Source organism: Staurois parvus, unplaced genomic scaffold (genome assembly GCF_062004578.1).
Source record: "Staurois parvus isolate SC_StPar_1 unplaced genomic scaffold, SC_StPar_1.0 ptg000772l, whole genome shotgun sequence".
In the NCBI taxonomy this organism is placed as follows: Eukaryota; Metazoa; Chordata; class Amphibia; order Anura; family Ranidae; genus Staurois; species Staurois parvus.
In genome coordinates, this window is record NW_028318568.1 from 1,206,894 (window position 1) to 1,230,228 (window position 23,335).

Sequence of the window (23,335 nt, forward strand, 5' to 3'; positions counted from 1 at the left end):
ATTTAAATTCACATCTCATTCGTTTAGAATAGGCGCAGCTATGGAAGCTGCAAAAATGGGCTTGGATGACGAAATAATAAAAAAATTAGGTAGATGGGAGTTACAACGTATCCAATTATATGTTAGACCTAACCTGTCTGCTTAATTCTTCAGGTGATAGAAGATATATATGGATACTGGGACATTCATTTGTCTACTGGGCTTTGAAAAGAGCAGCTCAGTGTTCATATTGAGCTAATTTAACAATGGATCCGGCAAAAATTTAAATTTTATGGAAAGGAATACGTGGTCTTAAATGGTTTAACTTGTATTTTCATCTTTCTAGGTTGTTTGAAGTTTGGCCTGCACCTGATATATTAATCATACACCTTGGGGGAAATGACATAGGCAATGAGAAAACTCTAGAACTAATGTTCATGATGAAACGGGACTTTGTTCATAATAAAATCGTTTCAGACGGTGTGCAGCTATCAGACATGGGTATAGACATCTTTAATATAGGATTACAAAATTGTATAGAATTGGCCTGCAATTCTTGGGTAGGCCAGACATTGTAAATAGTCCGGCTGGTGGGGACTTATTGATAGAATTATTTCAGACAGCTAGAGTCCTGTCAGAGCCTGGGATTGAACCTGGGCCTTCTGCGGTGAGAAGCAATGTTTCTTCCCACTGAGCCACCTGGAATGCTGGACAGCTCCCTTGACAATTCTTTGGATGATCCTGCCTTGGCCCTGTTTGTTTTGAACCTTGAACTCCTTGCTCCTCCTATGAACTTCCTATAAAAGCCATGTCCATACACTTCCTCCTTGCCAGATTATTGTGCCTTCCCAGCCAATATCCCGCTTACTGTTCCTGCTGCTGTCTACATCTACGTTACCGACCTTTGGCTTGCTACTGACTACGATTCTGCCTCATCCTATCTACTACCAATTGTGACCGACCCTTGGCTTGTGACTGACTCCGCTTCTGTTTGATCCCTGTTCTGTTTGATCCGCTTTTGGTTTCCAGCTTGTTCATTCCCTGGTGGGGTGATCCTGAGATCTGCGACCTGTTATTAGCACGCAGCCAAATCCATCTCCACCACCATTAGGAAAACCGGTTAATACTTAGACCCCGCACCTCAGGTGAGCCTACATCATTCCCAGGGTGATCCGCTGGTGTACCAACCCTGCTGGTTTCAGGTAAGCCTTACACTGCTGTAGCAACTGGTCTCTGAACCTGACCCAGACCGTGACAAGTCCTAAAAGACTGAGCAAGTTTATTCATGGTTGATAATTAACCTTTTGCCGCCTGGCCAATGGCCGTTTGGCGGCCGGCAAAATCCCTCAGCGTTCCGGGTGGATGCCATATGGTGTCCTTCCGGACATGCGCAGTTTGCGTGCCTACAAAGCCGTGCAGCAGCGCGATCTGTCACGGCCGTGTACCTCGGACACGGCCGATGACAGATCTGAATACCGGCCCCATTGCCGGTACCATGTGACCTGCTGTGACCAATCACAGCAGGTCACATGACAGTTGTATACAGTTTGCGTGCCTACAAAGCCGTGCAGCAGCGCGATCTGTCACGGCCGTGTACCTCGGACACGGCCGATGACAGATCTGAATACCGACCCCATTGCCGGTACCATGTGACCTGCTGTGACCAATCACAGCAGGTCACATGACAGTTGTATACAATGGATGGCTTCATTCATGCCATCCATTGTATACTAGTGTGTCTAGCTGTGATTCGTCAGAGCGATAACATGCACAAGCTGGGCCAATCACAGCCCAGCTATGTCATATGATTAGCCGTGGCCAAATCACAGCTAAGCACAAAAAAAAAAAACCCCTGAATGAATCGATGTCATTCAGGTAAATGCTTGCTTATAGCAAAGTAATTCTTTGCTATAAGCAAATTGTATATAAAAAAAAAAAATACTGATCACTTCCCCAAAGTAGTATAATGTTACTATGGTAACATTGTACTACTTTGGTCATAGTAAAATATGAAAAAAAAAATCTTAAAAAAAAGAAAAAAAATGTAATAAAAAATTAAAAATAATAATAAAAAAATTAAAAACAAAATTATATATATATTTTTTTCATACTGTCACCAGTCAGTGTCCCTGATCACCACCATGCCAGTTATATGATGATGCTTTACTGCACTGGTGACCGTATGTAAAAAAAAAAATAGTGAAAATAATTTTTTAATTTTCCGAAAAATTATGACAAAAAATACAACTTCAAAAAACTCGCAATGCCTCTTATGAAATACGTTTGACTGTCTACTTTGCAAAAAGGGGTTATTTGGAGGATATCTGTACTGTTCTGACATTCTTGGACCTCAAGAAATTAGATTGGCCGTCAGGATTGATCAATTTTCAGATCTATACCATAGTTTGTGAACTCTATAACTTTCCTACAAACTAAATAATACATCCTAATTTGGGTTATTTGCACCAAAGACGTAGTAGAATACATTTTGGCCGAAATTTATGAAGAACAATTATAAAAACTTTTATAACAGAAACAAAGAAAAACGTGTTTGGTTTTTTTTTTCAAAATTTTCAGACTTTTTTGTTAATTTAGTAAAAAATAAAAATCCCAGTGGTGATTAAATACTGGTGATTAAATACTGGTGATTAAATAAAGAAAGCTCTAGTTATGTGAAGAAAATGATAAAATTTTAGTTTGGGTACAATGTTGTATGACCGCGCAATTGTCATTCAAAGTGTGAGAGCGCTGAAACCTGAAAAATGGCCTGGGCAGGAAGGGGGTAAAAGTGCCCGGTATTGAAATGGTTAAAGTGTAAGCGTTTTGAATAAATTATATTGCAAATTGAATTTATGTTATGTGTAATTACCAATAAATGAGCCACGGCCAAAATTTTATGCCAAAAGAAGAAATATTGTGTGTGTGTCATTATTTAAATTTAAATAAGTGTAGTTATTTCGGGGATGAGGGATAATGTGCGGTCTGCATTCCCATTAAAAACAAGGGCTCTAACATATGAGCCAGAAAGCATGGGCATGTGGACGCCATCCCTTAATTTAAAAAAAAAAAATCTGACGGAAAAAAGCAGGAAGCAAATAACCACGTGACCTTGGAAAAAGCAGGAAACATCATATGACATAAAATATTCTGGAATTTTTAGGGGCACATTATATAAAGAGCACTCCGTGACAGAATTCTCACAGTTGGTCAGAGTTGGCCAATAGGCTCCCCACCCTCCCTCCCTTGTCGCAAGGCACTGTTTATGTGGTTTGTATCACCTTTTCTATAGAAAAGGGGGACTTATTGATAGAATTATTTCAGTTAGCTCAAGTACTAAAAGACTGAGCAAGTTTATTCATGGTTGATTATTAAAGTGTAAGAGTTTTGAATAAATTATATTGCAAATTTAATTTATGTTATGTGTAATTACCAATAAAACTGCTGTGGCCAAAATTTTATGCCAAAAGAAGAAATAATGTGTCTGTCATTATTTAAATTTAAATAAGTGTAGTAATTTTGGGGATGAGTAATAACGTGCGGCCTGCAATCCCAAGAAAGTGACAAGAACGTGCAGAGCAGTAATTAAGGTGAGAAGAAAGTGCAGAGCAAGCATAGTGGTAAAAAAGAAAGTGCAGAGCAAGAATGGTAAGAATAAGGTTGAGAAGAAAATAACCATTGAGTTGAAGAAGGAAATTGTAGAAAAGCATTGCATTTGTGTGATTGATCTGGCCTCGGAGTACAACATGGTGAAGTCAACAATGGCATGGCAATGATATGGCAAAAGGAGTAACTATGTTAACCAAGCAGAGAATGCAAGTGCTGGGAGAGGTGGAAACACTTGTTAGCGTGGTTGAATGAGAAACAGCTGACAGGTGATAGCGTTAGTGAAGCCAGGAAATTGCACAGTGATTTACTGCAAAAAAAAAACCCCACGAAAAGTTCAACAAGTGAAGAATTTAAAGCAAGTAGAGGGCGGTTTGAAAAACTCTGCAAGAGAAGTGGCATCCACAGTGTGACAAGACATGCTAAGGCTTCCAGTTGTGACAAGGCCACTGCAGAAGCCTACAAGAAAGAATTTGCAAAATTCATGAAGGCAGAAGGATACATCACTCAACAAGTGTTCAACTGTGACGAAACAGGGCTCTTCTGGAAAAAGATACTGAACAGAACCTACATCACGCAGGAGGAAAAGGCACTGCCGAAGCACAAGCCCATAAAGGACATATTGACCCTTTTGCTGCATGCAAATTAAAGCTCCAATCTGAAGATTTAGCCACTACTGGTGTACCATTCCCAGACCCCTCATGCATTCAGGGAACAGAATGTGAACAAGGCTAGGCTGCCTGTCATGTGGAGGGCCAATGCGAAAGCTTGGGTCACAAGGCAATTGTTCATGGAATGGCTGCACTCACCATAAGAAAATATCTGACAACCAACTGCCTGAAAGGTACCTTCTCCTGACAGTGCCCCGGCACACCCTCCAGCCTTGGTGGATAATATGGACACCGAAGTATGACTTCATAATGGTCAAGTTCCTCCCTCCCCCAACATGACACCTCTTCTGCAGCCCATGGACCAGCAAGTGATCAGCAACTTCAAGAAGCTGTACACAAAGGCGCTCTTCACTAGGTGTTTTAATGTCACTGAAGAGACGTCCCTGAGTCTGAAAGAAACATTTCAATGTTCTCCACTGCATCAACCTCATTGACAAAGCCTGGGAAGATTTTATGTACCGGACCTTAAACTCAGCCTGGATCAAACTGTGGCCAGAATGTGTCACTGAGAGTGACTTTGAAGGGTCTGATGCAGAGGTAGTGGAAGAGATTGTGTATGGGCTAGAGTATTGGTCTGGGAGTCGATGGTGCAGACAGAGGAGTTTGTTGAGGAACACAAGGAGGAGCTGACCATGGAAGAATTTTCTGAACTCCACAATGAGCAGCAGAAGGCATTTATTGAGGAGCATTCCACTGAGGAGCAGGAGGTTAGCAGTGATGTTATAAAATCCATTATGGAAAAATGGAATGAGTGCCATGATTTTTTTGAGAAGCACCACCCCAACATAATTGTACCAAACAGAGTGTTGAATCTGATAAACAGGTATCTGAATCTGATAACATGGTCTCATCTCCAGAGGGTTACGCAGCGCAACAACAGACAAGTGACATTGGACAGATTTTTCACCAAAACTGAGACTGTAGCTAAGAGACAAAGAAGATAGAAACACCTGAAAGAGATCTCCCCAATTTCCTTATGGAGGGGGAATCTCCCTCCAAACAATAACCGCCTCCCACCCACTTTCCTGTCCTCCATACTAGATGTCGTCTCAAGCAAGGTTAGCGTTTCTCCCTCAATACTGTACTTTTTGTTTTTGAACCACAAAACATATGAAACAAAGTGCGGAACAAATTAACCTTGTTTACATTTAACCTTATGGGAAAACTTGATTCAGTTGGTATATATAGTATATTTTTAGCAAATCATTGTTTTGCTAAATATTTGTGCAAATATTACAGGGCCTAAAGAATCAGTAGCTCCTTCCTTTTATTCTACTGTTACTATGCTTTCAGAAAATATATGGTTTCGGGGAAGGGAGGGGGGGTCTTTCACAAATTCCGAAAGTAAAGTAAGCGGAGCACAGGGTCTGGTAGGGAAAGGGTTAAACAAATACTATTTATTGCCACAAAACCAATAAAACTACACTCACAAGTATAATGCACAATTATCCTGTGCACTGGGAGTAATTTGACACCTTAATACATTGGCCCCTAGCCGATATACTGCTACAAGGAGGCTCCACTGCACAAAATCACATAAAAGTAAGAGATTTTGTAGGGGGCGCACAAGCGCCGCTATCGTCTTCTGGATTTGCCAATCGCTGGATACGTCAATTACTGGGTCCCGGCTGGATATTACTGGCTGGGAGTCTGTGGTAGTCGGCAGGCCTGAGAGGGGAGAGATCTGTGTAAACAACACAGATCTCTCTCCTGGCAGCATGGACATGCTGCTTTCTATACAAAGCAGCAAATCTCCCAAGTAAAACACCACAGCACACATAGTAAAACACACACAGAATACCGTTAACCCTTTGATCGCCCAAGATGTTAACCCATTCCTGCCCAGTGGCATTAGTACAGTGTCAGTGCTTTTTATTAGCACTGATCACTGTATTTGTGTCACTGGAGATGTCAGTGGCAGTTAGTTCCCACCCAGTGTCAGAATGCTCGCTCCAGTCCCGCTAAAAGTCGCTGATCACTGCCATTACCAGTATGAAAAAAAAACCAAAAACAAATTCCAGTACATATACCGTCATTTGTAGATGTTATAAATTTCACGTAAACCAAAACATACACTTATTGGGATTTTTTTTTCTTCAGAAAAGACGTGTCTTCATAAATTTCTTCATAAATTTAGACCAAAATGTATACATTTTGGTCTAAATTTATGAAGAAATGTTTTTTTATTGGATATGTAGCAAAAAATATTGGTTTTTTTTTTTTTAAATTGTCTGTCTTTTTTTTTTTTTATAGCACAAGAAATAAATGCAGAGGTGATCAAATAGCACCAAAAGAAAGCTCTATTTGTGGGAAAAAAGGACATTAATATCATTTGGGTGCAGCATTGCATGACTGATCAATTATCAGTTAAAGTAACAGAGCGCCATAACACAAAAAATGGCCTGGCCAGGAAGGGGATAAAATCTTCTGGAGGGCAAGTAAAGAAACAACTTTGGCATCACATCAATAGTAAAAAAAATTATACATAACTTGTGGAAAATTGTACGAGGACGTCACATAGCTCCACCCTGAAGCATTTTCACACACCTTGTGACTCCCTCATGGGGGAAAAAAGAAAACCCATGAGGAAGTCACAAGGTGCGTGACTAAATATGTTGGGGGCGGAGCTACATGCCATCATCGCGCAATACCTGGAAACCGGAAGTAAAGGTGTTTTTTTAACTATTGATTTTGTGCTGAAGTTGTGCATTTGGTGAAGCATGGGATGCTGCAATGCACGACATCACAAACGGTTTTAGCCCTAGTTTGTCTTTGTTTTTTTACATTTGATGATCTGCATATTTGTTATAGGCCACAGACTCAGAAAGTGTTGAAGCCCCAGTGGGTTAGCAATATAGCCAGACAACTAGCCTTGTCAGTGTTGTCAGCAATGCTGTCCTTATCCCTTGTTACAGGTTTATTCTGAGAGGCCAATCTGCATGTACTGCATGTACTCCTCTGCAAGCATTTGTTTCAGAGTATTTTACAAGCATTAGTGAATGAGATAACTCTACAGTATATTAGACAGTTGGTAGCTGTAAGCTATTAGGGTAAGGCCTCTTTCACACGGGCGGCTGTTCTTATTTTGAAATTCCAACACTCCGGGCACAGAGATCCCTTGTGTTTGTACATTTCATTTACGTGCGTTTACATGCGGCTGCATTTAGCTGCAGTAGTAAATTCTTGCCTTTTCTAATGAAACTCTTTACTTCTTTTTTCTTTGTACTGTGATTAACTGCGTTTATGTACAGATAGCTGGGGCACATCGCTCCTGGACGCAGTCAACTTTATTTTTCCTAAACCCATAAAACCGTATGTTATGAAAACGTTGCCAAATGTAGTGTGTGAATGGAGCCATAGGGATGCATTGTCTACATTTAGCTGTGGTAAGTTCCTCTAAAAGCTGAAATCTAACCGCCCATGTGAGAGGGGCCTAAGAGTACAATTTGAAAGAGTTATTGAAAGATGAAAGTTAACAGAAATTGAAGATGATAGTTTCTAAATAATGATTCCTACTAGTTCTGTATGAATATAAGTGGAAGCAAGACTTACCTTATTTTCTTGATAAAAATAACTTAATGTCTTCGGATTTTTTCTCTCCAGTGGTACATGTGAAAAGGCAGACAGAGATGAGAGATGTGGCTGTCGTCCTCTCATTCTTGAACACGGTTTATTCTTTTCATCATATTCTTTGGTTTCCATTTTCATTTGTATGCAATTATCAAGGAATGTGTAATGCTTGCAAAGTCTGTCCTAAGGCCCACTGAAATGTTGCTTGCCCTCCTGCAACTGCTAAAGCTATGACTGGTTGCTAGGATTCCAAAAGGCACAAACAAACTCTGACCTTACAAAAGGCCTCACGTATGAAGTGTTTTTCTTAGCAACCAGTCCGTGTCTACCATGTGAAAGAAAGAACTTATTTCTATTAAAAGTTTCTCTTGTACAGAGAACAGAGGTAAAACGATCATTAGAATTTCTACTGTAATGTGTCTGTTTTTCCTGTGGGTGTGTACAGCAAGTATGATGGGTTTTCTGTGCAAGTTATGAGGAATGTTGGAATATGCAAGATGGAATATGGCTGGTCACTATTGCCATAAATAACAGTTCTGGAAAATATATGTACAGTTGTGTTCAAAATAATAGCAGTACAACATCACTAACTAGATCACGGTTTTTGGTATATATTATTTTCCTACAAGGCAAATAATTTACTAGCAGGTATAATAGAGTAATAGAAAACCAACAGACCCAACAGTCAGGACATGCATGCTGCTGATTCTGTGTAATTCAATCATTAATTGAAAGGGGCACGTTCAAAATAATAGCAGTGTGGAGTTCAATTAGTTCATTCAGTCTGAAAAAACAGGTGTCACACAAGTGGCCCTTATTTAACCAATTCAATACCGTGCAATTTTACACCTTCCTGCTCCGGCCATTTTTCAGGTTTCAGCGCTCTCACACTTTGAATGACAATTGCGCAGTCATACAACATTGTACCCAAACTAAAATGTTATCATTTTTTTCTTCACACAACTGGAGCTTTCTTTTGGTGGTATTTAATCATCGCTGGGGTTTTTATTTTTAAAAGACCAAAAATTTTGAAAAAAAAACACGTTTTTCTTTGTTTCTGTTATAAAAGTGTGCAAATAAATAATTGTTCTTTATAAATTTAGGCCAAGATGTATTCTACTACATGTCTTTGGTGAAAATAACCCAAATTAGGATGTATTTTTTAGTTTGTAGGAAAGTTATAGAGTTCATAAACTATGGTATAGATCTGAATATTGATCAATCCTGAAGTACTGACAGCCAATCTAATTTCTTGAGGTCCAAGAATGTCAGAATAGTACAGATATCCCCCCAAATGACCACTTTTTGCAAAGTAGACAGTCCGACGTACTTCATAAGAGGCATGGCGAGTTTTTTGAAGTTGTATTTTTTTTGTCATTTTTTCGGAAAATGAAAAAATAAAAAAAATGATTTTCACTTTTTTTTTACATACTGTCACCAGTGCAGTACAGCGTCATCATATAACTGGCATGGCGGTGATCAGGGGCACTGACTGGTGACAGTGTGGAAAAAAAAAAAATATATATATATATATATTTTTTTTTTTTTTTTTTAAGATTGTTTTTCATATTTCACTATGTACAAAGTAGTACAATGTTAACATAGTAACATTGTACTACTTTGGGGAAGCGATCAGTATTTTTTTTATTTTACACAATTTGCTTATAGCAAAGAATTACTTTGCTATAAGCAAGCATTTACCTGAATGACATTGATTCATTCAGGGGGTTTTTTTTTGTGCTTAGCTGTGATTTGGCCACAGCTAATCACATGACATGTGCATGTGATTAGCTGTGACCATTCACAGCTAGACACTAGTATACAATGGATGGCATGAATGAAGCCATCCATTGTATACAACTGTCATGTGACCTGCTGTGATTGGTCACAGCAGGTCACATGGTACCGGCAACGGGGGCCGGTACTCAGATCTGTCATCGGCCGTGTCCAAGGTACACGGCCAGTGACAGATCGCGCCGCTGCGCGGCTCTGCAAGCGTGCGAACTGTCCATGTGCGGGAGAACGCCATATGGTGGCCTCCCGGAAAGCTAATACATTTTTGCGGACGCCATTTGGCCATAGGCCGGGCTTCAAATGGTTAAGAACAAAGGCAGCAAATGTTGTACATGCTGGGTACAGTGCATTTCTCTGAAAATCTGAGGGTCATTCCAGACATTGTTCAGAAGAACGGCGTACTTTGATTAAAATGTTGACTAGAGAAGGGAAAACATAATAGAAAGTGCAGAAACTGATAGGCTGCTCAGCTAAATGATCTTAAATGCTTTAAAATGGCAACCAAAACCAGAAAGACGTGGACGAAATTTCAAATGGATCGAAGATTAGCCAAAATGGCAAAGATTCAGCCAATGATCAGCTCCAGGGTGATCAAAGATGGTTTAAAGTTACCTGTGAGTACTGTAACAATTAGAAAACACCTATGTGAAGCAAAGCTATTGGCATGCTATCAGCAAGCCCCGCAAAGTCCCATTATTGAAAAAATAGCATGTGCTGAAGAGGTTACAATTTGCCGAACACATTGACTGGCCTAAAGAGAAGTGGTGCAACATTTTGTGAACTGATGAAAGACATATTGTTATTTTTTGGGTCTAGAGGCCGCAGACAGTTTGTCCAACAACCCAAAGAGTTGGTGGAGCAAGACTTGGGTATCTCATACTATGGTGTTGGGCCTACAGGTGAAACTCGAAAAAATAGAATATCATGCAAAAGTTCATTTATTTCAGTAATGCAACATAAAAGGTGAAACTAAAATATGAGATATACTCATTACATGCAAAGCAAGATAGTTCAAGCCGTGATTTGTCATCATTGTGATGATTATGGCTTACAGCTCATGAAAACCCCAAATCCACAATCTCAGAAAATTAGAATATTGTGAAAAGGTGCAATATTCTCGGCTCAAAGTGTCCCACTCTAATCCGCTAATTAAGCCATAACACCTGCAAAGGGATCCTGAGCCTTTAAATGGTCTCTTAGTCTGGTTCAGTAGGAATCCCAATCATGGGAAAGACTGCTGACCTGACAGTTGTGCAGAAAAACATCATTGACACCCTCCATAAGGAGGGAAAGCCTCAAAAGGTAATTGCAAAAGAAGTTGGATGTTCCCAAAGTGCTGTATCAAAGCACATTAATAGAAAGTTATGTGGAAGGGAAAAGTGTGGAAGAAAAAGGTGCACAAGCAGCAGGGATGACCGCAGCCTGGAGAGGATTGTCAGTAAAAAGCCATTCAAAAGTGTTTCACAAGGAGTGGACTGAGGCTGGAGTCAGTGCATCAAGAGCCACCACACACAGACGGATCCTGGACGTGGGCTTCAAATGTCGTATTCCTCTTGTCAAGCCCCTCCTGAACAACAAACAACGTCAGGAGGGGCTTGACAAGAGGAATACGACATTTGAAGCCCACGTCCAGGATCCGCTAAAGAAAAACAGACCTGGTCTGTTGCTCAGTGGTCCAAAGTCCTCTTTTCTGATGAGAGCAACTTTTGCATCTCATTTGGAAACCAAGGATCCAGAGTATGGAGGAAGAATGGAGAGGCACACACTGCAAGATGCTTGAAGTCCAGTGTGAAGTTTCCACAGACTATGTTGATTTGGGGAGCCATGTCATCTGCTGGTGTTGGTCCACTGTGCTTCATTAAGTCCAGGGTCAATGCAGCCGTCTACCAGGAGACTTTGGTGCACTTCATGCTTCCTTCCACAGACAAGCTTTATGAGGATGCTAACTTCATTTTCCAGCAGAACATGGCACCTGCCCACACTGCCAAAAGCACCAAAACCTGGTTCAATTACTGTGGGATTACTGTGCTTGATTGGCCAGCAAACTCGCCTGACCTGAACCCCATAGAGAATCTATGGGGCATTGTTAAAGGAAAGATGAGAGACATGAGACCGAACAATGCAGAAGAGCTGAAGGCCACTATTGAAGCATCCTGGTCTTCCATAACACCTCAGCAGTGCCACAGGCTGATAGCTTCCATGCCACGCCGCATTGAGGCAGTAATTGCTGCAAAAGGGGCCCAAACCAAGTACTGAGTACATATGCATGCTTATACTTTTCAGAGGTCCAATATTGTTCTATGTACAATCCTTGTTTTATTGATTGCATGTAATATTCTAATTTTCTGAGATTGTGGATTTGGGGTTTTCATGAGCTGTAAGCCATAATCATCACAATTATGACAAATCTCGGCTTGAACTATCTTGCTTTGCATGTAATGAGTCTATCTCATATATTAGTTTCACCTTTTAAGTTGCATTACTGAAATAAATGAAATTTTGCACGATATTCAAATTTTTGGAGTTTCACGTGTATATATCACAAAGCAGGGATCACGGATCAATTTGAATGCATCAAAATACTTGAAGAGGTAATGTTGCCTTATGCCAAAGGAAATGCCCTTGAAATGGATGTTTGAACAAGACAACAGCTCAGCGAAGCTGGCCCCCGTACAATCAGCACAAATAAAAAATCCAGTGTGTTTCTTCAGTGCTACGTTTGTGCCGTACAAAAGTTAATTTGTGCTACTTTTATTTTTAAGATATAAGCAATTGTTTTTTTTCAGAAGATGACATCCCCCAGCCCCCCTTGTAACAGCCAAACATGCTGTATATGTCGCGGCTGACAAGTGGTAGGCTTGACCAGCCTGTTAATTAGGTCCTGTATTTTTGTGTAGTTAGTGCCGGGATACAGCTAGGCTTTTGTTTTGGCATTTTTTGTTTTGCCTTGTTCATTTTCTGAACCACTGTACAGCACCTGTGAAGTATTATAAATATCACCAACAAACATTGCACTGTTTGTCACCACCTCATTGGATTTGGTATCTGTGCCTGAGAGACTGCTTACCCCAGGGGGCTTATGTACCAGCTATCGATCCCCAGCTCAGTGTGTGTGTGTGTACATACAGTCAGGTCCATAAATATTGGGACATTGACACAATTCTAACATTTTTGGCTCTATACACCACCACAATGGATATGAAATGAAACGGACAAGATGTGCTTTAACTGCAGACTGTCAGCTTTAATTTGAGGGTATTTGCATCCAAATCAGGTGAACGGTGTAGGAATTACAACAGTTTGCATATGTGCCTCCCACTTGTTAAGGGACCAAAAGTAATGGGACAATTGGCTTCTCAGCTGTTCCATGGCCAGGTGTGTGTTATTCCCTCATTATCCCAATTACAATGAGCAGATAAAAGGTCCAGAGTTCATTTCAAGTGTGCTATTTGCATTTGGAATCTGTTGTTGTCAACTCTCAAGATGAGATCCAAAGAGCTGTCACTCTCAGTGAAGCAAGTCATCATTAGGCTGAAAAAACAAAACAAACCCATCAGAGAGATAGCAAAAACATTAAGCGTGGCCAAAACAATTGTTTGGAACATTCTTAAAAAGAAGGAACACACCGGTGAGCTCAGCAACACCAAAAGACCCGGAAGACCACAGAAAACAACTGTGGTGGATGACCGAAGAATTCTTTCCCTGGTGAAGAAAACACTCTTCACAACAGTTGGCCAGATCAAGAACACTCTCCAGGAGGTAGGTGTATGTGTGTCAAAGTCAACAATCAAGAGAAGACTTCACCAGAGTGAATACAGAGGGTTCACCACAAGATGTAAACCATTGGTGAACCTCAAAAACCTAAAAAAGCCTTCACAGTTCTGGAACAACATCCTATGGACAGATGAGACCAAGATCAACTTGTACCAGAGTGATGGGAAGAGAAGAGTATGGAGAAGGAAAGGAACTGCTCATGATCCTAAGCATACCACCTCATCAGTGAAGCATGGTGGTGGTAGTGTCATGGCGTGGGCATGTATGGCTGCTGACAAAAGCAGCAGGATGAATTCTGAAGTGTTTCGGGCAATATTATCTGCTCATATTCAGCCAAATACTTCAGAACTCATTGGACGCTTCACAGTGCAGATGGACAATGACCCAAAGCATACTGCAAAAGCAACCTAAGAGTTTTTTAAGGGAAAGAAGTGGATCGTTATGCAATGGCCAAGTCAATCACCTGACCTGAATCCGATTGAGCATGCATTTCACTTGCTGAAGACAAAACTGAAGGGAAAATGCCCCAAGAAAAGCAGGAACTGAAGACAGTTGCAGTAGAGGCCTGGCAGAGCATTACCAGGGATGAAACCCAGCGTCTGGTGATGTCTATGCGTTCCAGACTTCAGGCTGTAATTGACTGCAAAGGATTTGCAACCAAGTATTAAAAAGTGAAAGTTTGATTTATGATTATTATTCTGTCCCATTACTTTTGGTCCCTTAACAAGTGGGAGGCACATATGCAAACTGTTGTAATTCCTACACCGTTCACCTGATTTGGATGCAAATACCCTCAAATTAAAGCTGACAGTCTGCAGTTGAAGCACATCTTGTCCGTTTAATTTCATATCCATTGTGGTGGTGTATAGAGCCAAAAATGTTAGAATTGTGTCAATGTCCCAATATTTATGGACCTGACTGTATATCTATATACTGCCTAATTAAAGTAACACTTTGAAAACACATCAGATCTCAGTGGGGAAAAATGTCATGCTGGATATCTATACTAATATGGACTGGGTTACGTGTTAGGAACATAAGGAAGCCCCCTCATTTGATGGAAATGAAAATTATCAACCTACAGAGGATTGAATCAAAGACCCCCCCAAAAATTCAAAGTGAAAAAATTATGCAGCAGGCTGTCCATTTTGCTGAAATTTCATTGCAGCAGCTCAAAATGGTACTCAGTTTGCATGGCCCCCACCTGCTTGTATGCATGCCTAATGTCAGGCCATGCTCCTAATAAGATAACGGTGTCCTGGTGTATTTTCTCCCAGATCTGGACCAGGGCATCAATGAGCTCCTGGACAGTCTGAGGTGCAACCTGGCAGTGTCGGATGGACCAAAACTTGATATCCCAGAGGTGTTCTGTTGGATTTAGGTCAGGCGAATGTGTGGGCCATTCATTGGTATCAATTCCTTCATCCTCCAGGAACTATCACTCTGCTAATTAAGGGGTGGGGTTAAATGGTCACAGGTGATAAAGGTCCCATATAACTTGCTGTAGAGCTCACTCTAAAGGTGCTCATTTTTGAGCTTGCCTGTATTTTGCTTGCCGGACCTTTGACTAGGTGGAGTTGAAAACAGGAGATTAAAACAGGAGTCTACTAACCTGTAAGTGACAACTGATCTTTCCTGTTAATATTGTAACTGGGATATGAGTGCTAGCAGGGTTAATGGTTTTGTGCAGTGCACAGTGTGCCACATGTATGCAGCAATGGAGCAACAGCTCCAGGATGGATACCACTGCGACAGATGAGAGCGGCTTGCCCTTCTGGAATCTCGCGTTAGACGTCTGGAGGAGAAAGTTGCAACACTGGGCAGAGCTATCAGCCTTGAAAGGGGTCTTCTGCTCTCTGAGCAGGTAGCTAATGGGATTGATGTGGAGGGCGGACTGGGCCATTAATATTCCTAGCTATGTTCTCTTTCGGAGAAACAGAGTAAATAGGAAAGGTGGTGGTGTATGTATCTATGTGAGAAGTGGTCTCAAAGAGGACCTAGTTGATGGAGAGTGTGATGAGGCTGAAGTATTATGGGTGGAACTGCACATGGGGATGCGTACTACAAAGGTAATCATTGGAGTTCGTTATAAGCCTCCCAGTGTTAATGAGGAGGTGGAGACTCAGCTCCTTGTACAGATCGAAAAGGCTTCAAGGGCTGGGACAGTGATAATAATGGGGGATTTTAACTACCCAGAAATTGACTGGAATAATGTTACTGCAGGAACAGTTAAAGGGCAAAAATTTTTATACCTACTACAGGACAGTTTTATGGTACAGTTCATAGAGGCCCCTACTAGGAATGATACTCAAACCATGCAGCGCTTATTACGAGTGTCCATATAAAAGAACATCTGGGTAGCAGTGACCATAAGATGATTTCATTTATTGTTAGCTGTAAACAGCAAGCACATACGGGAAAAATAAAAATGCTCAATTTCAAGAGAGGTAATTTTCCAAGGCTGAGAGCTGCTCTCTAAGACTTAGACTGGGAGGGAATATTGCCATTGATGAACACAACACAGAATTGGGAGTTCTTCAAATAGACTGTATGTGAACACACTGCAAAATATATTCCCATGGTCAACAAGTTTAAAAGGCTAAAAATCAAACCTATGTGGCATACGGCCAAAGTTATAAAGGCTATAGGTAATAAAAAAAGAGCTTTTATTCAATATAAAAATGAAGGAACACTAAGAATATAACAAAATATGCAAAAAGTAAATAAAGGCTGCAAAAATTGAAAACAAACAAGATAGCAGGACCAACCCCAAAAAATTCTTCAAATATATTAATAGTAAAAAGGTCCGGTCCGAGCATGTAGGCCCTTTATAAAATAATCTAGAGTGGGTGACTGGGGGACAAAGAGAATGCACATTTATTTAATACCTTCTTCAGCTCTGTATATACAAAGGAGCATGGTGGAGCCCTTGTCCATAATGGGCATGGTATTGACACAGCTCCAGATGATCCACATTGGCTCACAATTGATATGATACAAAAATATTTAGACAGAATAAAGGTGAATAAAGCACCTGGACCAGAAGGCATGCACCCACGGGTCCTTAAAGAATTGAGCTCTGTCATTTCAAAGCCATTGTTTCTAATTTTTAGGGACTCTTTAATGACTGGCATAGTACCACTGGATTGGCGTAAGGCCAATGTGGTGCCAATATTTAAAAAGGGGTCCTTTTAGACCTGTTAGTTTAACTTCTATAGTTGGGAAGATACTGGAGAGTTTAATAAAAGACCACATAGATGAGTTCTTGCTGGAAAAAATATTTTAAGCAACAGACAGCATGGATTCATGAAAGACAGAAGTTGTCAAACAAATTTGATTTCTTTTTATGAGGGGGTGATCAAAACTTTGGACAGAGGGGTGGTGGTAGACGTGGTATACTTGGAATTTGCAAACGCGTTTGACACAGTTCCCCACACATGGCTAATGTGTACGGTAAAGTCTACGGGCTTGGAAAAATCCGTATGTAAATGGATAGAAAACTGGCTAAAAGATCATATTCAGAGAGTAGTGGTTAATGATTCATAATCTGAATGGTCTGGGGTCATCAGTGGTGTACTCCAGGGTTCAGTGTTGGGACCCTTACTTTTTAATATATTTATAAACGATATAGGGTCTGAGATTGAAAATCCCATTTCAGTCTTTGCAGATGACACCAAGCTATGCAGTGGAATAACGTCCTTACAGGATGTCTTCAACTTACAAGCCAACCTCAATGCACTGTTTAATTGGGCAACTATGTGGCAAATGAGATTTAATGTTGATAAATGTAAGGTGATTCACTTAGGGGTTAAGAATATGCATGCATCATACACAGTAGGGGGAGTATAACTGGGGGAATCAATGGTGAAGAATGATCTGGGGGTTCTGGTAGATCACATGCTTAATAATGGCATGCAATGCCAAGCTGCAGCTTCTAAAGCGAGCAAAATCCTCTCTTGTATTAAAAGAGGTATAGACTCCAGAGAGAGAAATATCATATTATCCCTGTACAAATCATTAGTAACACCTCATATGCAATATGCAGTTCAGTTTTCGGCACCAATTCACAAAAAGAACATTGGGGAACTGGAGAAAGTACAGAGAAGGGCAACTAAACTGATACGAGGCATGGAAAAGATCAGCTATGAGGAAAGATTAGAGGAACTGAATTTATTCTCTCTTAAGAAGCTCAGTGGATTGCTTCAAAAAAGGCCTGGATTATTTCTTAGATACACAGAATATAACTGGATACTAACATTTATGGGTAAAGTTGATCCAGGGCATATCTGATTGCCTCTTGGGGGATTAGGAAGGAATTTTTTTCCCAGCAGGTGCAAATTGGAACGTGCTTTGCTGGGGTTTTTTTTGCCTTCCTCTGGATCAACTGTGGGTATAGGATTATAACTTTTTTTTTTTCTATGGTTGAACTGGATGGACTTTTTGTCTTTTTCAGCCAGACTAACTATGTAACTGACTGCATACTCTCGCCACATGAGGTTGGGCATTGTCATGCACCAGGAGGAGCCCAAGACCCACTGTATTAGCATAGGATCTGACAATGTATCAATTTCATCCCGATACCCAATGGCAGTCAGAATGCCATTGTCTCACCTGTAGAGGTCTGTGCATCCCTCCATGGATATGACTCCCCAGACTATCACTGACCCACCACCAAAATAGTCATGGTGAACGATTTTACAGGCAGCATAACATTCTCAACAACTTCTCCAGACCCTTTCATGTCTGTCACATGTACTCAGGGTGAACCTGCTCTCATCTGTGAAAAGCACAGGGTGCCAGTGGTGGACCTGCCAATTCTGGTGTTCAGTGGAAAATGCCAATTGAGCTCTATGGTGCCGGGCAGTGAGCACAGGGCCCACTAGAGGATGTTGGGCCCTTAGGCCACCCTCATGAAACCTGACCCTAGCCAAATGCAAAACTAGTGAAAAACAGTCAGAAAAAATGAGTAGGGGAAAAAAATGTCAGTGGCCTCCACCTGTAAAACCATTCCTGTCTTGGGGGTAGTCTCATTGTTGCTCATCTAGCGCATCTGTTAACTTCATTAACACCAAAGCAGCTGAAACTGGTTAACAACCCCCTCTGCTACTGATTAGATCAATATCCCAGGAGTTTAATTGACTTGATGATATACTGTGTGTAAAAAATAATATATATATATATATATATTTTTTTTTTTTATTTATTATTTATTGTTTTTACACACACGCGCTAATGAATATCCTTTAAAAGTCTTTGAAAGGCTGAAACATGCAACTGCTGAATGGGGCTGGACACTCTACTGAGTGGTACTAAGGCTTAGGGCAGTATGCGCCCAGGGATGAATGTCTAAAATGAAAGAAGTCTGCTTTGCAAGCATTCATCCCTGGGAGCATATGGCCCATGCAACATTAGTTACATGTTCGCATGTACGCTTGTTGTGGAACATGTGAGAAAGAGCTGGCTACATACATTTTAGGAGATATGCATATCTAATCTTATAACTATATAAAACTGGGTAAACTGGCTATACAGTTGTGTTAAAAACAATAGCAGTGTGTTTGGAAATAAAAGCCATTATAAAGATTTTGAGCTTTACTCACTTTTTTTTATACACACAAATGCATTGGAAACACTGCAGAATATTACAAATCAAAAAATGAAGAAAAATGTTTCAAATTAATTATTACTTTACAGAAAGTGAAGAAAAAGGGAATATTGGGCAGTTAAAAAAAAAAAAGTAACGTCTGCATTTTTCTTTAAAAACTCAAACATTGACTATATAAACTGAAAATTGCTTGAAAATGTAGCTTTCCTGAGAATCACTGAACTAATATTTGGTTGTATAACCACTGTTTCTGAGAACTGTTTGAGATCTGTGTTGCATGGAGTCGACCAACTTCTGGCACCTATGAACCACCTATTCCAGCCCAGGACAATTGCACTACATTCCATAATTCCTCTTCATTTCTTGGTTTTACCTCAGAAGCATATTTTGTTATGTCACCCCACAAGTTTTCTATTGGACTCGGGTTCAGGGATTGGGCTGGCCACTACATAATGTTAATCTTGATGGTATGAAACCAAGATGCTGCTTGCTTACTGGTGTGTTTGGGGTTGTTGTCAGCTCAGCGAAGCTGGCCCCCATACAATTGGCACAAATAAAAACTCCAGTGTGTTTTTTATTTAGTGCTACATTTGTGCTCTTTTGTGCCGTACAAAGGTTAATTTGTGCTGCTTTTATTTTTAAGATATAAGCAATTATTTTTTCCCCCCAGATGACGACATCACTCAGCCCCTACAACAGCCAAAAAACATGAAACCAGTCTGGTTGGTTAGTGCCATGTCTGTGCCATTTAAATCTCCATTCTATCTTTATTCGTTTTTGCGTTATTAACAATTTATTAAAGGTCACTCAGCTCCCCTACAACAGCCAAAAGACACAAAACTGGGCTGGTTGGTTAGTGCTGTTTAAATCTCTGTTCGATCTTATTGCTTTTGTGTTATTAACAATTTATAAAGGGCACCGAAGGTCAATCAGCCCCCCTAAACAGCCAAAAGACAAAACCAGGCTGGTTGGTTAGTACCATTTTTGTGCTGCTCATGTGATCGCCGAGTTCTCACCCTCAGAGCCAGCCTAGGTAAGCATGACTTAAAAATACAAAATTCCACACCTCTTTTATTAAAAGAATTGTTAATATTTAAAAAAACAGAGACAGTTGGCACTAACCAACCAGCAATGTCTTAATGTCTTTTGGCTGTTGTAGGGGGGCTGGGTGATGTCATTGTGTGAAAAAAAACAATTCCTATTCTCTTAAAAATAAAAGTAGCACAAATTAAAAATTTTAAGGCACAAAAATAGCACTAACAAATGGTACATTTGTTTTTAAAATGTAACCACTTGCCCTCCAGAGGATTTTCCCCCCTTCCTGACCAGGCCATTTATTGCATTATGCTGCTGTGTTAATTTAACTGACAATTGCGCAGTCATGCAACGCAGCACCACTTGCCCTCCAGAGGATTTTCCCCCCTTCCTGACCAGGCCATTTATTGCATTATGGTGCTGTGTTAATTTAACTGACAATTGCGCAGTCATGCAACGCTGCACCACTTGCCCTCCAGAGGATTTTCCCCCCTTCCTGACCAGGCCATTTATTGCATTATGGCGCTGTGTTAATTTAACTGACAATTGCGCAGTCATGTAATGCTGCACCCAAATAAAATTTACGTCCTTTTTTCCCCAGGAATAGAGCTTTCTTTTGGTGGTACTGTATTTGATCACCTGTGCTTTTTATTTTTTGCGCAAAAAAAAGACCAAAATTTTTAGAAAAACCAAACAATATTTTTGACTTTTTGCTATTAAACATGTCCAGTAAAAGTAAAAAAAAAAAAACCTCAATACTTGTAAATTAATTGGTTTACCTGAAAGTTATAACATTTACAAATGGCGGTATATATACTGGGATTTTTAATTTTAATTTTTACTAGTAATGGCGATGATCAGGGACCTATAGCGGGACTGCGATGAGCATTCTTACACTGGGGGTAACTGACTTGGTGTCACTGACATTTCCAGTGACACCAATACAGTGACCAATGTAACGGAACTGGACACCGACTGTGCTAGGGTATTTCCATTAGACCCCCTGCTTCCCTGTCCGAACACCATCCACGGACCCCACTGCTGATCATACAGGACGAGACAGCACAAGTCAACTGCTTTATTTTAATACAAACACAAGATATATACACAGGGCGGGGAAATACAACCGTTAACAGGAAACACATCAGCTGGCCATCCCATAAGGGGGAAGGGCTGCCGGAAACACCCCCCACCAAACCAAGACACACAATAGAACAAAGGGATAACCACATCCCTAGACAATACAGGAACACATACATCCCATAATAGTTTGCTGAGACAGGGGTCCAAAGACTCCAAAGACATGCTGGTAGGTTAATTGGCTCCTGTCTAAATTGGCCCTAGTATGTGTATGTGTGAATGTGAGTTAGGGACCTTAGATTGTACACCCCTTGAGGGTTAGGGACCAATGTGAATGTACGATATATATGTAAAGCGCTGTGTAAATTGATGGCGCTATAAAAGTACCTGAAATAAATAAATAAATAGTGCTAATAAAAAGCACTGACACTGTACTAATGGCAGTGGGCAGGAAGGGGGTAACATGAGGGGTGATCAAAGGGTTAACTGTGTGCATGCACGCTTCACTGTAAGCACACTGCTATGCCTGGCTCTGCTCCAGGGCCGGATCTAGCCTGTCTAATGTGGGGATGCAGTAAAAAATGTCAGGGGGGCAGAGGATAGAGGATAGAGGCTATTAGTTTGTAGGGCAGTGTACAGAGGGTCAGAAGAGTGGAGAACTGGGGTCAGTAGTAAGTGAGGCGGAGTTCAGGGATACGTACTTGACAGAGCTCAGGAGTGCGCAAAGAACAAAATGCACACTCATCTGCAATCAGCGATTGCAGACAGATAATTTTGCCCTCTTTTATAGGATAAGTTCACCTTTCAACAAAAAATAAATGCACATTTTTTTGAATTTGTTTGTTGTAGGAGCCTGTAAAGCAGCCATCAATCAGCAGATTGCTGGTGCCATGCACGTCTCCTGCAGATCTGTCAGTATATCTGCAGATACTTACTGAAAGGAAGAATCAATGAACTACCACAGCGCTCAAAGAGCCATGGTAGTTCATTGAGAACTACAAGCCAACAGCCTTTAAGGCTGTCGGGACTTGTAATCTTCCCATTTACAAAATACTGTGATTGATGCTGCTGGATGGGTGGAGCCGCACAAGGCCACATTTTTGTAAAATTTGACAGCTAGCGAGGGAGAAGATCACCCATTAGCTGTCAAAGTGGGGGATTGGGGGATGCGATCATTTCATAACTTGTTACACCCTGAATATGGGTGTAACATGTTATGAAAGGTGAACTTATACTTTAAAGCCTCAATCAAACAAGAAACCAGGGGGTGGTAAAAACAGGTGGCTGAGCTGCAATTTTACCACCCCCTGGCCTGCCACCTAAAGTCTAAAATACAGCTGGAGGGGGCTGTTCACATACTGCGGCAAATTTAATGCGGTATGTTGAGTTGACAGGCTGTAAAACTGTTCCATTCAAGTCCACAAGATCCTTCCACAACCATTAGCAACAATTCTAATCCCAATTATAAACTGCTGTTTGGCAAAGAAGGAAAAAAAAATAAACACATGCAGGCATTCAGGATGTGGCAGGATGGCCTCCTGAATGTCTGACATTAGCTACTCAGCTGAACTCTACGGCATCTTTCACGTGGACTGGATTCAGTTTTTCTAAGCAGGGCATCTGTCTGCTGAGCAGAGCGGGCAACTGACAGGTCCCTGTCTGCTCTGCTTATGCTGTCTGTTTACATCCAACTGCTCTCCAATTTGGCCAGAGGGAGGAGAACGGATGCTCTTCCTTTTCTTTTTTTTTTTTTTTCCCGGGATCGGTAGGTGGTACACAAAGGACAGCCCGTTTATATCCGCTGCTCCATAGAGGAGAAGGAAGGGTCCGAATAAGGTCTGCCTGAAAAATAGTCAGGAGGACCTGATTGGACCACTCGTGTGAAAGGGATCTGAACAGTGATCCACATATATTGTGTTTCAGAGCATTGGCTAGTGTGAACCTGGGCTAATAAGTCACTGTAATGCTACCAATATTGTCCTTTTAACATGGTAACATAAGCTGACACCTATGCTACACATGTACAGGGGCGGACTGACCATTTGGCATCTCGGGCACTGCCCGAGGGCCCGGGGTCAGTAGGGGGCCCCATGAGATGCCCCTGGTACTTTTTTCATAGGCTTTTTTGAGTTTGGGTAAGGACACAGGGGCCCCATGATCCCCTATTACCCGAGGGCCCCATGAGTTGTCAGTCCGCCCCTGCACATGTATAAAGTTACTTTCA

The 23,335-nt window shown here is 41.0% G+C and overlaps 1 protein-coding gene across 1 annotated transcript in view; it reads right to left on the reverse strand.

Moving 5' to 3' along the window:
- The window catches only part of CFAP90 (cilia and flagella associated protein 90), a 44,560-nt gene extending 36,488 nt beyond the window's left edge, over window positions 1-8,072 (reverse strand). The window contains exon 1 of the mRNA XM_089654519.1: window positions 7,806-8,072. Within this exon, the coding sequence (XP_089510645.1) occupies window positions 7,806-7,961 (156 nt within the window). The 5' untranslated portion in view covers window positions 7,962-8,072. The remainder of the gene's footprint in view (window positions 1-7,805) is intronic.
- Between the last annotated feature and the right edge of the window lie 15,263 nt (window positions 8,073-23,335).